Raw genomic sequence first — 17,516 nt, 5'->3', positions numbered from 1 at the left:
GCCTCAGCCTCCCGATTAGCTGGGATTACAGGCGCTGCTACCACACTCGGCTAATTTTTTATATTTTTACTACAGATGGGGTTTCACCATGTTGGCCAGGCTGGTCTCGAACCCCTGACCTCAGGTGTTCTGCCTGCCTCGGCCTCCCAAAGCGCTGGGATTACAGGCGTGAGCCAGTGAGCCACCGCACCCGGCCTCCCATAGCTTTTTTTGCTTTCTTCTATCATTCTTTTTTGTCACATTGTATTATAACTGTTAACTTGTTTGTTTCCTTCCTCCCTCCACTAGGCTGTGAGCTTCTTGAGGATAGAAACTTCATTTTATTTATCTTTGTATTCCCAGGCCTGGTACAATACCTGACATATAATAAATATATGTATCAGTATTTACTATAAGTACTATAACACCAAGTGTCACTTGAATGCTAAATGCCACCTAATCCTCACAATCACCTTCTCAGATATGCACAAATGTTTATATTTCAGTGAGTTGGACAATGTACATGTTCTTATTAACATCCTTTTATTCCGCATAGTTGATGATTTAAGCATAAGAATATTCTTTTTATCCCATCTGAAATCCCAAAGATACAAGAATAAAGAGTTATCCTAATCATTTAACCTGTGTTCTGCCCACTTCTTAAGTCTTGAGGATCACCATTTCCTTTTATTCCAAAAGGGGGAATGCTCTGGTAAGTGCTGCAGACCCAAATGTACATAGGGTGGAGCTTTTAGTGAGTGGAAGGGCTACCTTCTTTTTTTTTCATGACTACCTTCTTTTTTTTTTTTTGGAGACCGGGTCTCACTCTGTCACCCAGGCTGGAGTGCAGTGGTGCGATCCCAGCTCACTGCAACCTCCGCCTCCCAGGTTCAAGTGATTCTCCTGCTTCAGGCTCCCGAGTAGCTGGGATTACAGGCACGCGCCGCCACGCCCAGTTAATTTTGGATGTTTCGTAGAGACAGGGTTTTTCACCATGTTAGCCAGGCTGATCTTGAACTCCTGATCTCTAGTGATCCGCCCGCCTCAGCCTCCCGAAGTGCTGGGATTACAGGTGTGAGCCACCGCGCCCGGCAACTATCTTTTCTTCAGAGTTCCCTCTGTTCTCTTCCTTTGATAGCCGAGAGGCAAGCCAGGGGATGACCTCTGCGTGTCTTACCCCATCTGTCCTCACTATAGGAACTCCTAGAAGGACCAGGACAGACACAAGGATGGAAGATAAAAGGACAGAACAATTAATGCAACTGTGACTCTGGGCTTGGGGAAATATTCTCTTCAGTATACACATTTATTTATTTATTTGTTTATTTATTTATTTATTTTTGAGACAAGGTCTCACTTTGTCACCCAGGTTGGAGTGCAGTGGTGCAAACTCGGCTCACTACAACCTCCTCCTCCCGGGTTCAAGCGATTCTCCCACCTCAGCCTCCGGAGTAGCTGGGACTACAGGAACACGCCACCATGCCTGGCTAATTTTTGTATTTTTGGTAGAGGCGGAGTTTTGCTATGTTGCCTAGGTTGATTTCGAACTCAGAGCTCAAGTGATCCGCTCACCTTGGCCTACCAGAGTGCTGGGATTACAGGAGTGAGCCACCATGCCTGGCCTTTTTAATTTTAAATTCACGGGCCGGGCACGGTGACTCAAGCCTGTAATCCCAGCACTTTGGGAGGCCGAGACGGGTGGATCACGCGGTCAGGAGATCGAGACCATCCTGGCTAACACGGTGAAACCCCGTCTCTACTAAAAAAATACAAAAAACTAGCCGGGCGACGTGGCGGGCGTCTGTAGTCCCAGCTACTCGGGAGGCTGAGGCAGGAGAATGGCGTAAACCCGGGAGGCGGAGCTGGCAGTGAGCTGAGATCTGGCCACTGCACTCCAGCCTGGGCGACAGAGCGAGACTCCGTCTCAAAAAAAAAAAAAAAAAAAATTTTTTTAATTCACGAGGTACATATACAGGTTTAGATTCAGGGCGTAAATATGCAGGTTTTGTTACATGGGTGTATTTCATGATGCTGAGGTTTGAGCTACTGATCCCATTGCCAAAATAGTGAACATAGTACCTGAAAGTGGGTTTCAACACTTGCCCTCTTTCCTTCCTCCTCCCTTTTGGAATCTCCAGTGCTTGTTGTTCCTATCTTTGTGTCTATGTGTACAACATGTTTAGCTCCCACTTAAAGTGAGAACATGCAGTATTTGGTTTTCCGTTTCTGCATTAATTCACTTAGGATAATGGTCTCCAGCTACATCCATGCTGCTGCAAAGGACATGATTTGATTCTATTTATTTATTTATTTATTTAGATACGGAGTTTTGCTCTTGTTGTCCAGGCTGAAGTGCAATGACGTGATCTTGGCTCACTGCAACCTCCACCTCCTGGGTTCAAGCAATTCTCCTGCTTCAGCCTCCCAAGTAGCTGGGATTATAGGCACCTACCACCATGCCCAGCTAGGTTTTAGTATTTTTAGTAGAGATGGGGTTTTGCCATATTGGCCAGGTTGGTCTCCAACTCCTGACCTCAGGTGATCCACCCACCCCGGCCTCCCAAAGTGCTGGGTTTATAGGTATGAGCCACCGCACTGGGCTGATTGCATTCTTTTTTATGCCTACATAGTATTCCATGGTATATATGGACCACATTTTCTTTATCCAATCTACCACTGATGAACATCTAGGCTGATTCCATGTCTTTGCTATTGTGAATAGTGCTGCGAAAAATGTACAGGTGCATTTGTCCTTTCGGTAGAAAGATTTATTTCCCTTTGTGTATATACCCAGTAGTGAGACTGCTGCGTTGAATGGTAATTCTATTTTTAATTCTTTGAGAAAACACCAAACTGCTTTCCACAGTGGCTGAACTAATTTACATTCCCACCAACAGTGTGTTAGAGTTCCCTTTTCTCTGCTACCTCGCCAACATCCATTATTTTCTGACTTTAATAATAGCCATTCTAACTAGTGTAGATGGTATCTCATTGTGGTTCTGATTGTGCATTTCTCTGATGATTAGTGATGTTGAGCATTTTTTCATATGTTTATTGGCCACTTGTACTCTTCTTTTGAGAAGTGTCTGCTCATGCCCTTTGCCCACGTTTTGATGGAATTACTTGTTTTTTTCTTGCTGATTTGTTTAAGTTCCTTATAGATTCTGGATATTAGTTCTTTGTTGGAGGCACAGTTTGTTAATATTTTCTCCTATTTTTTAGGCTGTCTGTTTACTCTGTTGATAGTTTCTTTTGCTGTGCAGAAGCTCTTTAGTTTAAGTAGGTCCCATCTGTCATTTTTTTGTTTTTGTAGAATGTACTTATTTTCCCTGACTTTTCAGTCAGAATTTACAATCAAGGGGAGCATAATTGATCCAGTGGAGACCCAGGATAAAAGGGTGTAATTGCCTAGAGAATCTTTTCTGTTAAGTATCATTCATCTTACTTCCCTTATCCCTTTGCCTCCAAACCTGTTTCCAAAACGAAAGCATTGCTCCGAGGAAGTGCTTGCACAGTGATAGATAGCCCATGTGGGGAAAGGCTGGGAGAATCATGGAGAAGAGAAACCGAGAGAGATGGAGAGGGCATTCTGGCCAGCCACTTTTCTTGTAATCAATCACTGTTTGCCCCGCAGTAGTGGGCTGGATGAGTGCAGCCTCATAATTAAAATTCTCTATTCTAACCTGTCCTCACATCTTTAAAATGATTCTTTGAGAAGTCTGGGTTAAAAGGTTTAAGGAAGAAGCCAAATTGTGAGTTTTGGGGGAAAGGATGATCATCATCTTTAAAAGAACTTTTGGTTTCCAAAGAAATATGTATAGAACTAAATGCACAGATTTTCTTTTCCATTTTTATTTTTTTAGCCAATTCCCAAAGCCCTAAATCACATTTTCCTTTAGATTTAAACTCTAGAAAAACATTATTATTACTATTATTATTAGAGACAGGGTCTTGCTTCATTGCCCAGGCTGGAGTGCAGTGGCACAATCTCAACTCACTGCAACCTCCACCTCCAGTGTTGAGGTGATTCTCCTGCCTCAGACTCCCAAGGGGCTGGGATTACAGGCCCGTGCCACCACACCTGGCTAATTTTTGTATTGTTAGTAGAGACGGGTTTCACCATGTTGGCCAGGCTGGTCTTGAACTCCCAACCTCAAGTGATCCGCCCACCTCACACTCCCAAAGTGCTGGGATTACAGGCATGAGCCACTGCGCCCAGCCTAGGAAGACATTCTTGTCTTCTCTAGTTCACCCTCCACCACTGTCTCCTCTCTGGAGAGCCCCCTAAATGGCTACACAAAACAGCTAAACCACCTTTCTTCCCCCTGTGACTTGCCCATACAGCGCCTCCTCTGAGTGCTTGTTCCTATCCCACCTCTTTGCAAAGGTACTAGAAAGCATTACAGCTGAAATTCAGACATATTCATCTGTTACCCATTTACTAGTCAGAGAAATTAAATTATGTGATTGAATGAGTTCTGCTTCAAGCCACAGAAGAATGTGCCACCCTCCAGGAATGACATAGAGGACTAATTGATCTCTTTGCAGCTTCTATCCTGAAAAGCAAACAATCAAACAAACAAAAAATAAAACACATTGTGATACTCAGAAGCTCGTTACATATATAGAGGATACTTGACCTCTGTATACAAAATAACTCACAAATGCACAATTGGATTATTAATAGTGTTATCTCACAGGAGTAGAATCAGGTAACCTTTACTTTCATCTTAGTATTTTCATATACCAAAGATGTATTATGTAAAAATATTAGGAAAAGTCAATCTATTTTCAATCTGACAGAAAAAAGTATTGTTTTAATACCAAGATTAACTTTTTCTGACATAAACTATTTTCTTTTTTTTTTTGAGACGGAGTCTGGCTCTGTCGCCCAGGCTGGAGTGCAGTGGCCGGATCTTGACTCACTGCAAGCTCTACCTCCTGGGCTTACGCCATTCTCCTGCCTCAGCCTGCCGAGTAGCTGGGACTACAGGCGCCCGCCACCTAGCCCAGCTAGTTTTTTGTATTTTTTTAGTAGAGACGGGGTTTCACCGTGGTAGCCAGGATGGTCTCGATCTCCTGACCTCGTGATCCACCCGTCTCGGCCTCCCAAAGTGCTGGGATTACAGGCGTGAGCCACCGCGCCCAGCCGACATAAACTATTTTCAAGAGTTTAGGACAGGCTGGGCACGGTGGCTCACACCTGTAATCCCAGCACTTTGGGAGGCTGAAGAAGGCAGATCACCTGAGACCAGGAGTTTGAGATCAGCCTGGCCAACATGGCAAAACCCCATCTCTATTAAAAATACAAAAAAATTAGCTGGACGTGATGGCACATGCCTGTAATCCCAGCTACTCAGTAGGCTGAGGCACAAGAATCGCTTGAACTTGGGAGGCAGAGGCTGCAGTGAGCTGAGATCACGCCACTGCACTCTAGCCTGAGCCAGACCCTCTTTCAAAAAAAAAAGGTTTAAGACAAAAAAGGAAAGCTCACTTTCTATCAAAAATAAACTTCCAAAAGACAATAACAGGGCTGAGTGTGGTGGCTCATGCCTGTAATCCCAGTACTTTGGGAGGCCGAGGCAGGCGGATCACCTGAAGTCAGGAGTTCAAGACTAGCCTGGTCAACATGGTGAAACCCTGTCTCTGCTAAAAATACAAAAATTAGCCAGGCGTGATAGTGGGCACCTATAATCCCGCAACTCGGGAGGCTGAGGCAGGAGAATCACTTGAACCTGGGAGGTGAGCCACTCAACTTCCGCCACTGCACTCCAGCGTGGGCGACACAGTGAGACTCTATCTCAAAAAAAGACAATAACAGTAACTTGAAAGAGGCTCCTCTTAACTTCTGCCACCTAACCCATAACTCCACCCATTTCTCCGCTGGACTTACCTCATTCACAGGGATCAGAATACTGAATTGTTGCCTGTTCATCTGTAAAATGAAATAAGACATATTATTACTTTGAGGGTCTCCTATATTCAGAGGGAAAATGCTTCATAAAAGCTACTGCTTTAGCCCTTTCTGGAGAATCTCTACAGGTTATGAGCATATTCAGAATTACAAGAAAGTTTCAATCACTAATATTTGTACATTGTGACAAATTATTAATCATAGCAGAAATAACAGAAATAGCCCTTTGAGAACGATGGTTCACATTGTTCTCTTCTTGGTCTGAGGACCACATCATATCAAATGTACGCAACTTAAAAATGGCACATAACTGAATTAAAATGTTTTAGGAGATTAGATCATTTAATTACGTGCGACTTGGCTTGGGAAGGAGTATTTGTAAAATTAAGAGAGAAGCCATGAAGAATGAGGCAGAAGTAAGTTGGGAGATGCAGGTAAGATCTCAGCTCTCATTTCAGTCCAGGCCTCTCACCTGGTAGGTAGTAGTCATAGACCTTGATGGTTGCTGGTTTCAAGCTGGTGACCAGCACACTTTGGCTGATGGTGAAGGTATAAGTCTGAGTGTTCTTACTGAGCTGTGGGGAAGACAGATGAAACAATACCTTAGAACTAAAATGAAAATTACACTCTATGCAATGTGGAGTTAAAAGACCCTTGCTGTCTTCATGTAGATTTTCTGAAACCCCGCCAGGAACAGTGGTTCACGCCTCTAATCCCCGCACTTTGGGAGGCCGAGGTGGGTGAATCACCAGAGGTCAGGAGTTCCAGACCAGCCTGGCCAACATGGTGAAACCCCATCTCTACTAAAAATACAAAAATTAGCCGAGCATGGTGGCTGGCACCTGTAATCCCAGCTACTCAGGAGGCTAAGGCAGGAGAATCGCTTGAACCTGGGAGGCGGATGTTGCAGTGAGTCGAGATGCCACCACTGCACTACAGCCTGGATGATAAAGCGAGACTCCAACTCAAAAAAAAAAAAAAAATTTCTGAAACTCTCTACCTACCTCTACTGCCCTATGACAGTCTGCCCTAAGACATTGCCTCCTGCCGACTTCCTGGCTTTTTCTTCTTAGGATCTTACAGCTCTCTGGCCCTCTTGTGAACTGGTTCCCTTTGTTCATGGTCTACCCTGACCCATGGTTTCTCCACTAAATTAGTCAAAGTGGCCAAAGAAAGCAGAGGCTTGCATTTTACTCCAACAGTTCTATGCCCCTTACTGGTTTGCTTTCTTCAATCTGGTCCCTGAGCAAATGATACCTCCTCAAAGGGGCTTTCCTTGAACACCTTATTTAAAAATAGTCACATCCCTGGCCTGCCTCACCAGCACTCTTTATCCCCTTATGCTGCATAACACTACTGCTGAAAAAAAAAGTGCGTGTATACACATATACATGTAATTTTTAAAAACTTGAATATTGTTGTCTCTCCACTAAAATATCAGCACTCTTAGGCCAGGTATCATATCTATTGTTTTCATTGCTACTTCTCCATCACTTAGAAAAGTGACTGGCATATGTTGGTTGCTCAGTAAATATTTGTCGAATAAATTAGTAAATGGAGAATCTAAGGCAATTGTATAAGTTACTTTACTATAACAAGAAAATAAATCCCAGCTACTTGGGAGGCTGAGGTGGGAGGATCATTTGAACCTGGGGGTGGAGATTATAGTGAGCCAAGATTGGGCCACTGAAGTCCAGCCTGGGCAACAGAGTGAGACCCTGTCTCAAAAAAAAAAAAATCATATTATAAATTTTGGTATAGAGCTATTAACGCCTAATTGGAAGGGATTTCCAAAGTTCTTCAGGTATAGTGCCTCTCAAAGTGTGGTCGAGGGACCTCCCCTACTCCAGGGATCCCTGAGTTTGCATCAGAGTATCTGAGAGGTCAGAATTATTTTTAGAATGATATTAAGACTTTTTTTTCCACTCTCATTCTCTTACAAATATACAGGAGATTGTTTCCTTCTGGGGAAAGAGATTTAAAAAACTAAAAAATAAACAAGTATACAGTAGAGTTATCAGAGGCTACTTTATGTATAATATTGCAATGGTTTGAATGTAGGAATAAATAGAAAATTTCATTCTCTTTGATTAAGCCAGATATCAAAGCAAAAATGCAAAACAATGTCACTATTCTTATTTTTTTGTTTTGGAAACTAGTTATTTTCTTTTTCTTTTTCTTTTCCTTTTTTTTTTTTTTTTTTGAGACAGAGTCTCACTCTGTTGCCCAGGCTAGAGTATAGTGGCACGATCTCGGCTCACCACAACCTCTGCCTCCTGGGTACAAGCGATTCTTCTGCCTCAGCCTCTCAAGTAGCCGAGACTACCGGCGTGCGCCACCACGCCCAGCTAATTTTTGTATTTTTAGTAGAGATGGGGTTTCACCATATTGGCCAGGCTGGTCTCAAACTCCTGATCTTGTGATCTGCCCTCCTCAGCCTCCCAAAGTGCTGGGATTACAGGCATGAGCCACCACGCCTGGACAGAAAATAGTTATTTTCATAAAAATGTTATTTATATTAAGATGTAGTGAGTTTATTATTGTTTTTAAATTAATAAATATTTTAAGATTGTCTCAGTTTTAATTTCTAACATGATAAAGACCAATAGTTAAAATCCACTTCACTGAAAGCTGTTTGAGGTCCTCAGTAAATTAAGAGTATAAAGGGATCCTGAAACAAAGAACTTTTAGAACCACTGTTCTTTTCTATCATTTGGTCACCATAACGAATTAAAGCCAATGACTAACATAAACCAAAAGAAAGCTGGGGTAGGGCCAGGCCCGGTGGCTCACGCCTGTAATCCCAGCACTTTGGGAGGCCAAGATGGGTGGATCACGAGGTCAGGGGTTCGAGACCAGCCTGACCAACATGGTGAAACCCTGTCTCTACTAAAAATACAAAAATTAACTGGGTGTGGTGGCAGGTGCCTGTAATCCCAGCTACTCAGGAGGCTGAGGCAGGAGAATTGCTTGAACCCGGGAGACGGAGGTTGCAGTGAGCCGAGATCGCACCACTGCACTCCAGCCTGGGCGACAGAGTGAGACTCCATCTCAAAAAAAAAAAAAAAAAAAAAAAAAAAAAAAAAAAAAAAAAAAAAAGCTGGCTAGTAGCAGTTTTAATATCTGACTAAATGGCATCTAAGGCAAGGAAAAACTTTGGGAGGCCGAGACGGGCGGATCACGAGGTCAGGAGATCAAGACCATCCTGGCGAACATGGTGAAACCTCGTCTCTACTAAAAAATACAAAAAACTAGCCGGACGAGGTGGCGGGCGCCTGTAGTCCCAACTACTTGGGAGGCTGAGGTGGGAGAACGGCGTAAACCCAGGAGGCGGAGCTTGCAGTGAGCTGAGATCCGGCCACTGCACTCCAGCCTGGGCGACAGAGCGAGACTCCGTCTCAACAAAAAAAAAAAAAAAAAAAAAAAAAAACTTTCATGTGTTTCCCAACAAATTAAGAATATAAGTGAATGACAATGAAAACACTACTTGTCTGAGATTGTGGGACAGGGATGGCATGTACCTAGAGGGACATTTATAGTACAAGTTCATTAAAGAATAAGGAAGACTATATATGTGAATAAGGTCATCCTCTGGTGAAATTGATCAAGACCACAAGGGAGAAGACACACAGAAAAGAGGAAATCACCACAGATACAATCATTAGCACTGCCTTTTAGACCATTAGACCTGATGCTTCAGATTAGAAGCCAACCGGCCAATTTGGCAGGACACACTGAGGAGCAAGCAGTTCATCACCGTCTCAGGCATGGTGTCATAGAAATCAGACTCCCCAGGTTCTGCTCCCACCCTAGACACGGACAGATGGTATGACTCGGACAAGCCACTCTCTCTCTCCAAGTCTCAGTCGGTTGCTGTAAGACTTGAATAAGTCATGTATGAAAGCATCAGAAACTTGGCAAAGTTTTAAACCGCAACATCATGATTACAGGGTAGTGCCTGATAAGCTAACCCGAGCTATGTCAAAAGAAGCTATACACAGCTCACACAACGTGAACAAAACCCTGGCTCCTGGGAAGATAGGAAACACAGTTAGATGATCGGGTTGGTGGGTGGGCAGGGGGTTGGAAATGGATGTTACTAACAACAGCATCTTTTGATTTGGGATATTCCTGTCTGTTGGTTATATACAATAAGGATAACTTTGTTCCTTGTGTGGAGTGGAATATCATGAAAAGGAGCATTGTTAACCATTTTTAGAACGTTGTTAGTCCTTGAGAACTTCTTGTTTTATTAAAATGAAAGGTTATATACAATGTCTGATTAACATTAAGTAATATTAACATTATGTTAAAATGATACAAATGGCTATAGAGTAATGAGGGCTTACTCTGTACCAGGTACAGTTCTAGATATTTTTACATGTCTTAAATAATTTAGTCTTTTCTAGAACTCTAAGAGATAACTATTTTGACCCCTACCCACACACATTTTACAGCTAACTTTCAACAACTTGTCGAGTTACACAGCCAGTGCTAGAACCAAGATTGCAGCCCAGGCAGTCTGGCTTCAGAGCTTCTGCTATTAACTACTATAGCATACTCTAGAGTTGCCATGTCACCTGTGGCTATTGAGCACTTGAAATGAGGCCAGACAGAATTGAGATGCACTGACAGTGCTGTACGTACTGGATTTCAAAGGTGTGGTACAGAAAAAAAAAAGAATGTAGATATCTCATTAATACTTCTGTATATTAATTGTATAGTAAAATGGAAATATTTGAGGTATATAAGCTTGCATAAAATATATCATTAAATTTAATTTCATCTGTTCCTCTATTTTTTAAATGTGGCTACCAGAACTCTTTAAACTATGTAAATGGCTCACATTAGAGGTCTGTTGGACAGGGCTCCTCTAGAGGCACAGTGGGGTGTTTTAGGGTATACCAGCATGGAGGCAGAACTCATGGCAGGGTGTGGACTCACTCCCAGGCCCCTCATCCCCATGTGTGTGACACCCATATATACAGATTAGAAGAGAAGTCATGAAGATCCATAAGCAATCCAGTTCTTTGATCTAGTTCCTGAATACCTACCTCATCCAAGTAAATGTTAAGTATGTCAGTTCCAAATTCAACCTTCTTCACCAGGGGTTGCTGGAGAAGCTGAATAAGAGAGGGAGAAAAATAGAGACTAAGAGCCAGAGCCTTCCCTATCCCCTACAGTATTCTTCCAAAGCTCTGCCATGATCAAGGAAACAATACATACTGTGGAAAAGGTAGGAAAAGGGAACCGAGACTATTACAAGTTGCATGTCATATGTCTGCTACAACCTTGCAGCCCATTTAAATAATCCAATCATGAGTTTGTGTGTATGCGTGTATATATATATACATATACACACACGTATATATATGCACATATATACATGTATATATACCTACATATGTATATATACACACACCGTGTATATGGATGCCATATATATATGAAAACTACTTTTCTTACAAATGTACATACATATACATATATATGTATGTATATACATGCCATGTATATATGTGTGTGTGTGTATATATACACACACATGCCATGATGCCCATTTTACCAGTTTTTTTTATTATACTGTCAGGTCCCCTCACAGCTAGATAAATGAAGAAAACAGAAGTAACTTACTAACTGACTGGTGCCCTCCATGGGACTGAACCCAGACAGCATCTTCACTTCCACAATCACCATATTGGAAGAGCTACGGCTCCCCACATAACTGAGAGCAGGAAGAAGAAAACACATGTGAGCCTATTACCTCAGTGCACTCTGCATACCCAACACACATACACACACACACGCACACACACACACGTGTCCCACCTCAGCTCCTCAGACCAGGTACTCTGCCGGCCACCATCACCCCAGCTTTCCTCACCTGGTGTGAATAGCGAGAGTCAAGGATCGAGGTGAAGTCAGTTGCTCACATCTAGCTTTTCCCATTTCCACGCTAAGACTAAAGGTCTTCATATTTGTAGGAGGGAGAATATTGTATCTCAACACTGTCTGGTAGGAAGAAACAGCCAAATCAGAGTTGGAAAGAACTTTAAAGATTGTACAGTTCAAACTACTTTTCTTACAAGTGAGAAACAGAGAGAGAGAGAGAGAGAAGGCCTAAGGGGAAGATGCCCTCAGACTCTCCTTCCCAATGTACATTCCTTCTCATGGATCTCTACTTACCTGCACATAGACACAGCCCTGGCCTGAGGCCTCCAACGCGTACATTCCAGGGACGTTGGGCAGAGTCTCCTGCTGAAATACCAGTCTGTTGGCTGACTGTATGTTGAATGTACGCTGGAAATTCTCAGTGGATTTTACAACCAGGTTGATCTCCTCAGATGGCATGTAGGCGGTAGTGGCATATTTGGCAAGAGCTTGGAGAGCAACTACAGTATCCTGAGGGAAACAACCAAACGTATACTTACCATTTTGTGAGTCATTGGAATTAACCTTGAACAACTCTATAACCCACACATGTGGTTGTTGTTAGTTGGCTTGGATGATGCCTCCTCTAAGTATTTAGAGAACTATACCCACCTTCTCTGGAGAAGCTGACATAGAAATCACAGTAGCTTGCTTTTATAGAAAATCACCATCAACAAGGTACTACTGAACATCCGTAGGTTACTTGGTTAACCTAATCAATTCATATTCAGAAGTCAAACAGCTTCAGAATGAGTTATTGCTAGAAGCAAGTGGATAACTGTTCAGTATATATTTTACAGCTTCCTTATTTGGGGAGGAAACAGTATTAACATGATAGCCCTAGAAATTGCAGCCTATGACGTCATTTAACTGTGTGATGATCTTCTACCTCACAGTTGGAAGGAGCATCAGGGACCTAGGAAAGGCCTTCCTTGCAGGCTGGCTTCTTAGCCATGACACCATGTGACAATCTTTTATTTTTCTGGGAATAAGACAGATAACTGTCACTAAGTGAGCCTGGTATAGTGACGTTTGAACTGTTTCATTCTGAAAACATAATTCATATAAATTACAAGGGGAAAGAAAAATGAATAAAGTGAATGAATTGTCATATCTCGCTCTATGTTATGAAAATTTCTACATGCTTGATACTGTGTAAAATATCTTTTACAAAAAAAACCCCCTATTTCTTCATCTCACAAATGAAAAAGACATTCTTATTTCAACATTATCACTGTCCTACAAAACAGGAAGACAGATCACCCACCCTGGTGAAGCCGTGAAGAAGTTCTATGTGTGCAGCTTGGCCATCTACAAACAGTTTTTGTTTACCCTTTGTGGACTGGAACCAGAGAGGTTTTTTACTGCTTGAACATATGGAGACAATTCAAAGAAAGGGACCTCACCGTCAGCTGAAAAACCAGTGTGAGTAATATATGATATATGACCTCTTGTGATAGCCAAGGATTTCATTGAAAAATGATTCTGACATATACCTGTCACTGCGAGTTGTAAACATTTCACCTACTGCTTTCCAAAAATATTATTATATATTATAATTTTTTAGGACCGAGCAAGAAGAAAGGAGTCTTTTCTGATCTTTGGCCAAGCATTTCCCTGAAACAGGGAGGCATAGTACCCTATAATTTTTTTAAGTTTTGATTAGGTCATTACCACATTTAAACTTGGTGCCTTTAACATTTTTACCAAACATGCAATCTATTAAAAGATGTTCATTCTTTCAGGTCTGATTTACATGTTATATCTTCAGTGAAATTGGCCAATTTCAACAAATCAGATTATAATCTTCATGAGGACAAGAAATATATTTTCGTAGTTACTTCTGTAGCCTCATCAAAGTGATATGGACATGGTAGATATTTAATAATATTTTCAGAATAAATAAATTAATGACTACTCTCTTCATTATAATCTAAAATAATTTTTTTATGATTTGAGTTTATCATACAATTCTACCCTGCTTTTTTTTCCCTACTGCCACACCATTCATTCAATTTCCCAATTTCCCCTTACCCCTAACCTAGATAAAACAGTCTCCTGATCTCTTCAAGTCCAGCGTTTCTCTCTTCTAAATTGTCTCACACACCAAGTGGCTAATTAATCTTTCTGAAACAAAGTTAAAATTGTTGTTGTTGCTGTTGTTGTTGTTGTTGAGACGGAGTTTTAACTCTTGTTGCCCAGGCTGGAGTGCAATGGCACCATCTCGGCTCGCCGCAACCTCCGCCTCCCGAGTTCAAGCGATTCTCCTGCCTCAGCCTCCCAGGTAGCTGAGATTACAGGCACCCACCACCATGACTGGCTAATTTTGTATTTTTAGTAGAGATGGTGTCTCTCCATGTTGGTCAGACTGGTCTCGAACTCCCGACCTCAGGTGATCCGCCTGCCTCAGCCTCCCAAAGTGCTGGGATAACAGGCTTGAGCCACCATGCCCGGCCCCAGTGTTTCACAGTCAACAAAAAAAGAAAATTAAATGCATCTGGTACTATTTATGTGCTCATATAACCTATTTTATGAATACTTCTATATATTTTTCACAGGCTTTTCCTCTCTAAGACCCTGGACCGAGAGGGCAAGGACAATACCTTTTCCTCTATCTCCATACAAGATCTAATTCTACCTGTTAAGTGGCAGTGGGAGAACAGACTGTTTACCTGAGTAGAAGAGAAGCCCCCATATGCATTCCGTTGCTTGGCCAACCAAGCCACGATGCTAGTGGCCTTGGCTATCTCCTTTTGAGTCAGGCTGGGCTTGGTAAGCTGGGCCAACAATGCATATGCTGTAAGTTCCACATCTAGAGCCACAGGCTCAGACCAAGGGCTGGCATTCGATGATGGAGTAGGTTTGTAGCTCCAGTGAATGGATTCTCCTGTGGAAAAAGAAACATAACTAGGATATCCTTAGAAGGAACTGGCTTTCCCACATTCAGTTTGTAAATGCAGCATCTTAGAGCAGAGAAAGTACCAACTGAGAATTCAACAGAGTAGAAAAAAATGTCTTAGCTGTAGCTGATTAACTGCCCTTGATGTAAATGCAAGGATGCATGTGTGCACGTGTGTGTAAAGCTAGACGCATCAATAAATGTTCCTGCCTCCAGCAATTACATGAAAACCACCCTTGTTAATTTATCAGTTTTGATGTTAATGGAAATAGGTAAATAGAAGCTTCTTACAAGAATCTCTGTGTGTGGGGGCAATTTTTGTTTGCTTACAGTTTTATGAATTTTTCAGCATTTATTTTATTTAATCAAAGATTTAGGCTGGGCGTGGTGACTCACGCCTATAATCCCAGCACTTTGGGAGGCCAAGGCAGGCAGATCACCTGAGGTCGGGAGTTTGAGACCAGCCTGACCAATATGGAGAAACCCCATCTCTACTAAAAATACAAAATTCGCTGGGTGTGGTGGCGCATGCCTCTAATCCCAGCTACTCGGGAGGCTGAGGCAGAAGAATCGCTTGAACCCAGGAGGTGGAGGTTGCAGTGAGCAAAGATCGCCCCATTGCACTCCAGCTTGGGCAACAAGAGTGAAACTCCATCTAAAAAAACGAACAACAAACGAAAAAGATTCAACATTTTAAGTAGAACAAAAATGGCAGAGCACATGTAAGAACTCTGAGAAACCATGAAGAAATGCTAATGAGGCCAACTACATGAAATATGCTTAGAAGACAGTCCAATGGTGGCGGCGCCTGCAGTCCCAGCTACTCGGGAGGCTGAGGCAGGAGAATGGCGGGAACCCGGGAGGCGGAGCTTGCAGTGAGCTGAGATCCGGCCACTGCACTCCAGCCTGGGTGACAGAGCGAGACTCCGTCTCAAAAAAAAAAAAAAAAAAGGACATGAGACCAAAAGAAATCTCTGTGACAGCCAAGATGACAGTTAACGGATAACCTGAAGAAAAAATAAAATAACCAATGGAAATGAGAAGGGTAGAAGTTAGAAGACTAATTAAATAGAATTTTAGAGATAATAAGTAGCCACAGAAAGGCAATCTAATTGGAAGAATGTAACAGGAAACATGTGAGCCTGCAATACAAGCTAATGGAAAAGAGATCATCACAATAAATCAATATATGGTGCAACAAGTCCCATTGTCTCAGACACACATTTCATGACTAGAGCTTCTTACACACAAGAGGAAAAGCTACCCGGCCCCCTATGAGAGGACAGTTCACCCATGACACTCATATAAATGAAGGCCAAGACTGCATTTCCGCCTGGAAGAATAATTTTAAATACACAGTCAGATAAATGAAATGTATTACAAGATCTGTCATAACTTCAAATAGTATTCTAAATACATTTAAAGTGGTCCAGGCCAGGTGCAATGGCTCACGCTTATAATTCAGCACTTTGGGAGGCCAAGAAGGGTAGATCACTTTAGGTCAGGATTCTGAGACCAGCCTGGCCAACATGGTGAAACTCCGTTTCTACTAAAAATACAAAAATACAAAAATTAGCCAGTGTGGTGGCAGGCACCTGTAGTCCCAGCTACTTGAGAGGCTGAGGCAGGAGAATCACTTGAATCCGGGAGGCAGAGGTTGCAGTGAGCCAAGATTGCACCACTGCACTCCAGCCTGGGCAACAGAGCAAGGCACTGTCTCAAAAAAATAAAAATTAAAAAAATATTTAAAGTGGTCCTACATCAAAGAACTTTCAAAGATCTCCAAAAGGGTAATTCCACAATGACAATATACTTTCTGACTAGCTTCTTCAATGTAGTTTCTCTTCACATTAGAAGTATAAAAATGTGGCCAGGCGTGGTGGCTCATGCCTGCAATCCCATGGGCAGATCACCTGAGGTCAAGAATTCGAGTCCAGCCTGGTCAACATGGTGAAACCCCTTCTCTACTAAAAATACAAAAATCAGCTGGGCATGATGGCACATGCCTGTAATCCCAGCTACTCGGGAGGCTGAGGCAGGAGAATTGGTTGAACTTGGGAGGCAGAGGTTGCAGTGAGCCGAGATCACGCTATTGCGATCCAGCCTGGGCAACAAGAGAGAAACTCGGTCTCAGAAAAAGAAAAAAAAAGTATAAAAATGCCCTTTGAGCACTTGCATGTGTTTCTCACAAACCTCCCAACAATAATTTTATGACTTAATAACTGTTACTAAAATGAATCCTAGAGTTCATGTGTAGGACAGAGGATACTAAGGAGATTATAGATAACTCACAGCTTACGTTCACAATTTCAAACAGCTCTTAACAGGACCAACATACCTGAGATGATAGCCTGTTGATCTAACTGTTTAAGGAGAATGTTTCTGATGTCCATTTCCCCAGCCAGGGAGAAAATGTAAGCCAACAGGGCCTGTGTGTAGAGGCTGGTGGTGGAGGTGGCCGAATTCTTGAGACACTGTAGACCCTGGCTCACCATTGGGTCCTAAAAAGTGAAGAGGAAGACCATAACTTATAAGGCATTCCTTAAAAAATGGGAAGTAATCAGGAAATCATCTTATCCTTCTTGACCTTAAAAGGGTGACTAGGGACAAAGATGGGTCAGTGTCTCTAGGAATAGGCATAAGAAGGATGGTATCAAGAGGAGGAGCCAGGAGAACTTACATCTACGTCCTTTCCCATCTCCAGCAATGCAGCTGTAACATACGCAGTCAAGGAGACCTCATCATCAACGCCACCCTAGAGACAAACAGGGAGACAGTGAGGGCAGCAGGCAG

At 42.4% G+C, this 17,516-nt stretch overlaps 1 protein-coding gene across 2 annotated transcripts in view; it reads right to left on the bottom strand.

Moving 5' to 3' along the window:
* Nucleotides 1-3,811: 3,811 nt before the first annotated feature.
* Nucleotides 3,812-17,516, bottom strand: part of A2ML1 (alpha-2-macroglobulin like 1) — a 55,639-nt gene continuing 41,934 nt past the window's right edge. For both annotated transcript variants that reach the window (XM_033222887.1, XM_033222888.1), the window contains exons 27-36: nt 17,404-17,478; nt 17,062-17,224; nt 14,497-14,711; nt 12,080-12,295; nt 11,778-11,905; nt 11,528-11,618; nt 10,948-11,016; nt 6,366-6,468; nt 5,873-5,914; nt 3,812-4,535 (exon numbers count right to left, since the gene is read on the bottom strand). In XM_033222887.1, the coding sequence (XP_033078778.1) occupies nt 5,874-5,914; nt 6,366-6,468; nt 10,948-11,016; nt 11,528-11,618; nt 11,778-11,905; nt 12,080-12,295; nt 14,497-14,711; nt 17,062-17,224; nt 17,404-17,478 (1,101 nt within the window). In that variant the 3' untranslated portion in view covers nt 3,812-4,535; nt 5,873. The remainder of the gene's footprint in view (nt 4,536-5,872; nt 5,915-6,365; nt 6,469-10,947; nt 11,017-11,527; nt 11,619-11,777; nt 11,906-12,079; nt 12,296-14,496; nt 14,712-17,061; nt 17,225-17,403; nt 17,479-17,516) is intronic.

This window comes from Trachypithecus francoisi, unplaced genomic scaffold, assembly GCF_009764315.1.
Source record: "Trachypithecus francoisi isolate TF-2019V2 unplaced genomic scaffold, Tfra_2.0 Lachesis_group11, whole genome shotgun sequence".
Taxonomy (NCBI): Eukaryota; Metazoa; Chordata; class Mammalia; order Primates; family Cercopithecidae; genus Trachypithecus; species Trachypithecus francoisi.
The sequence above is the reverse complement of the archived record's forward strand: the minus strand, read 5'-3'. Positions and strand labels throughout refer to the sequence as shown.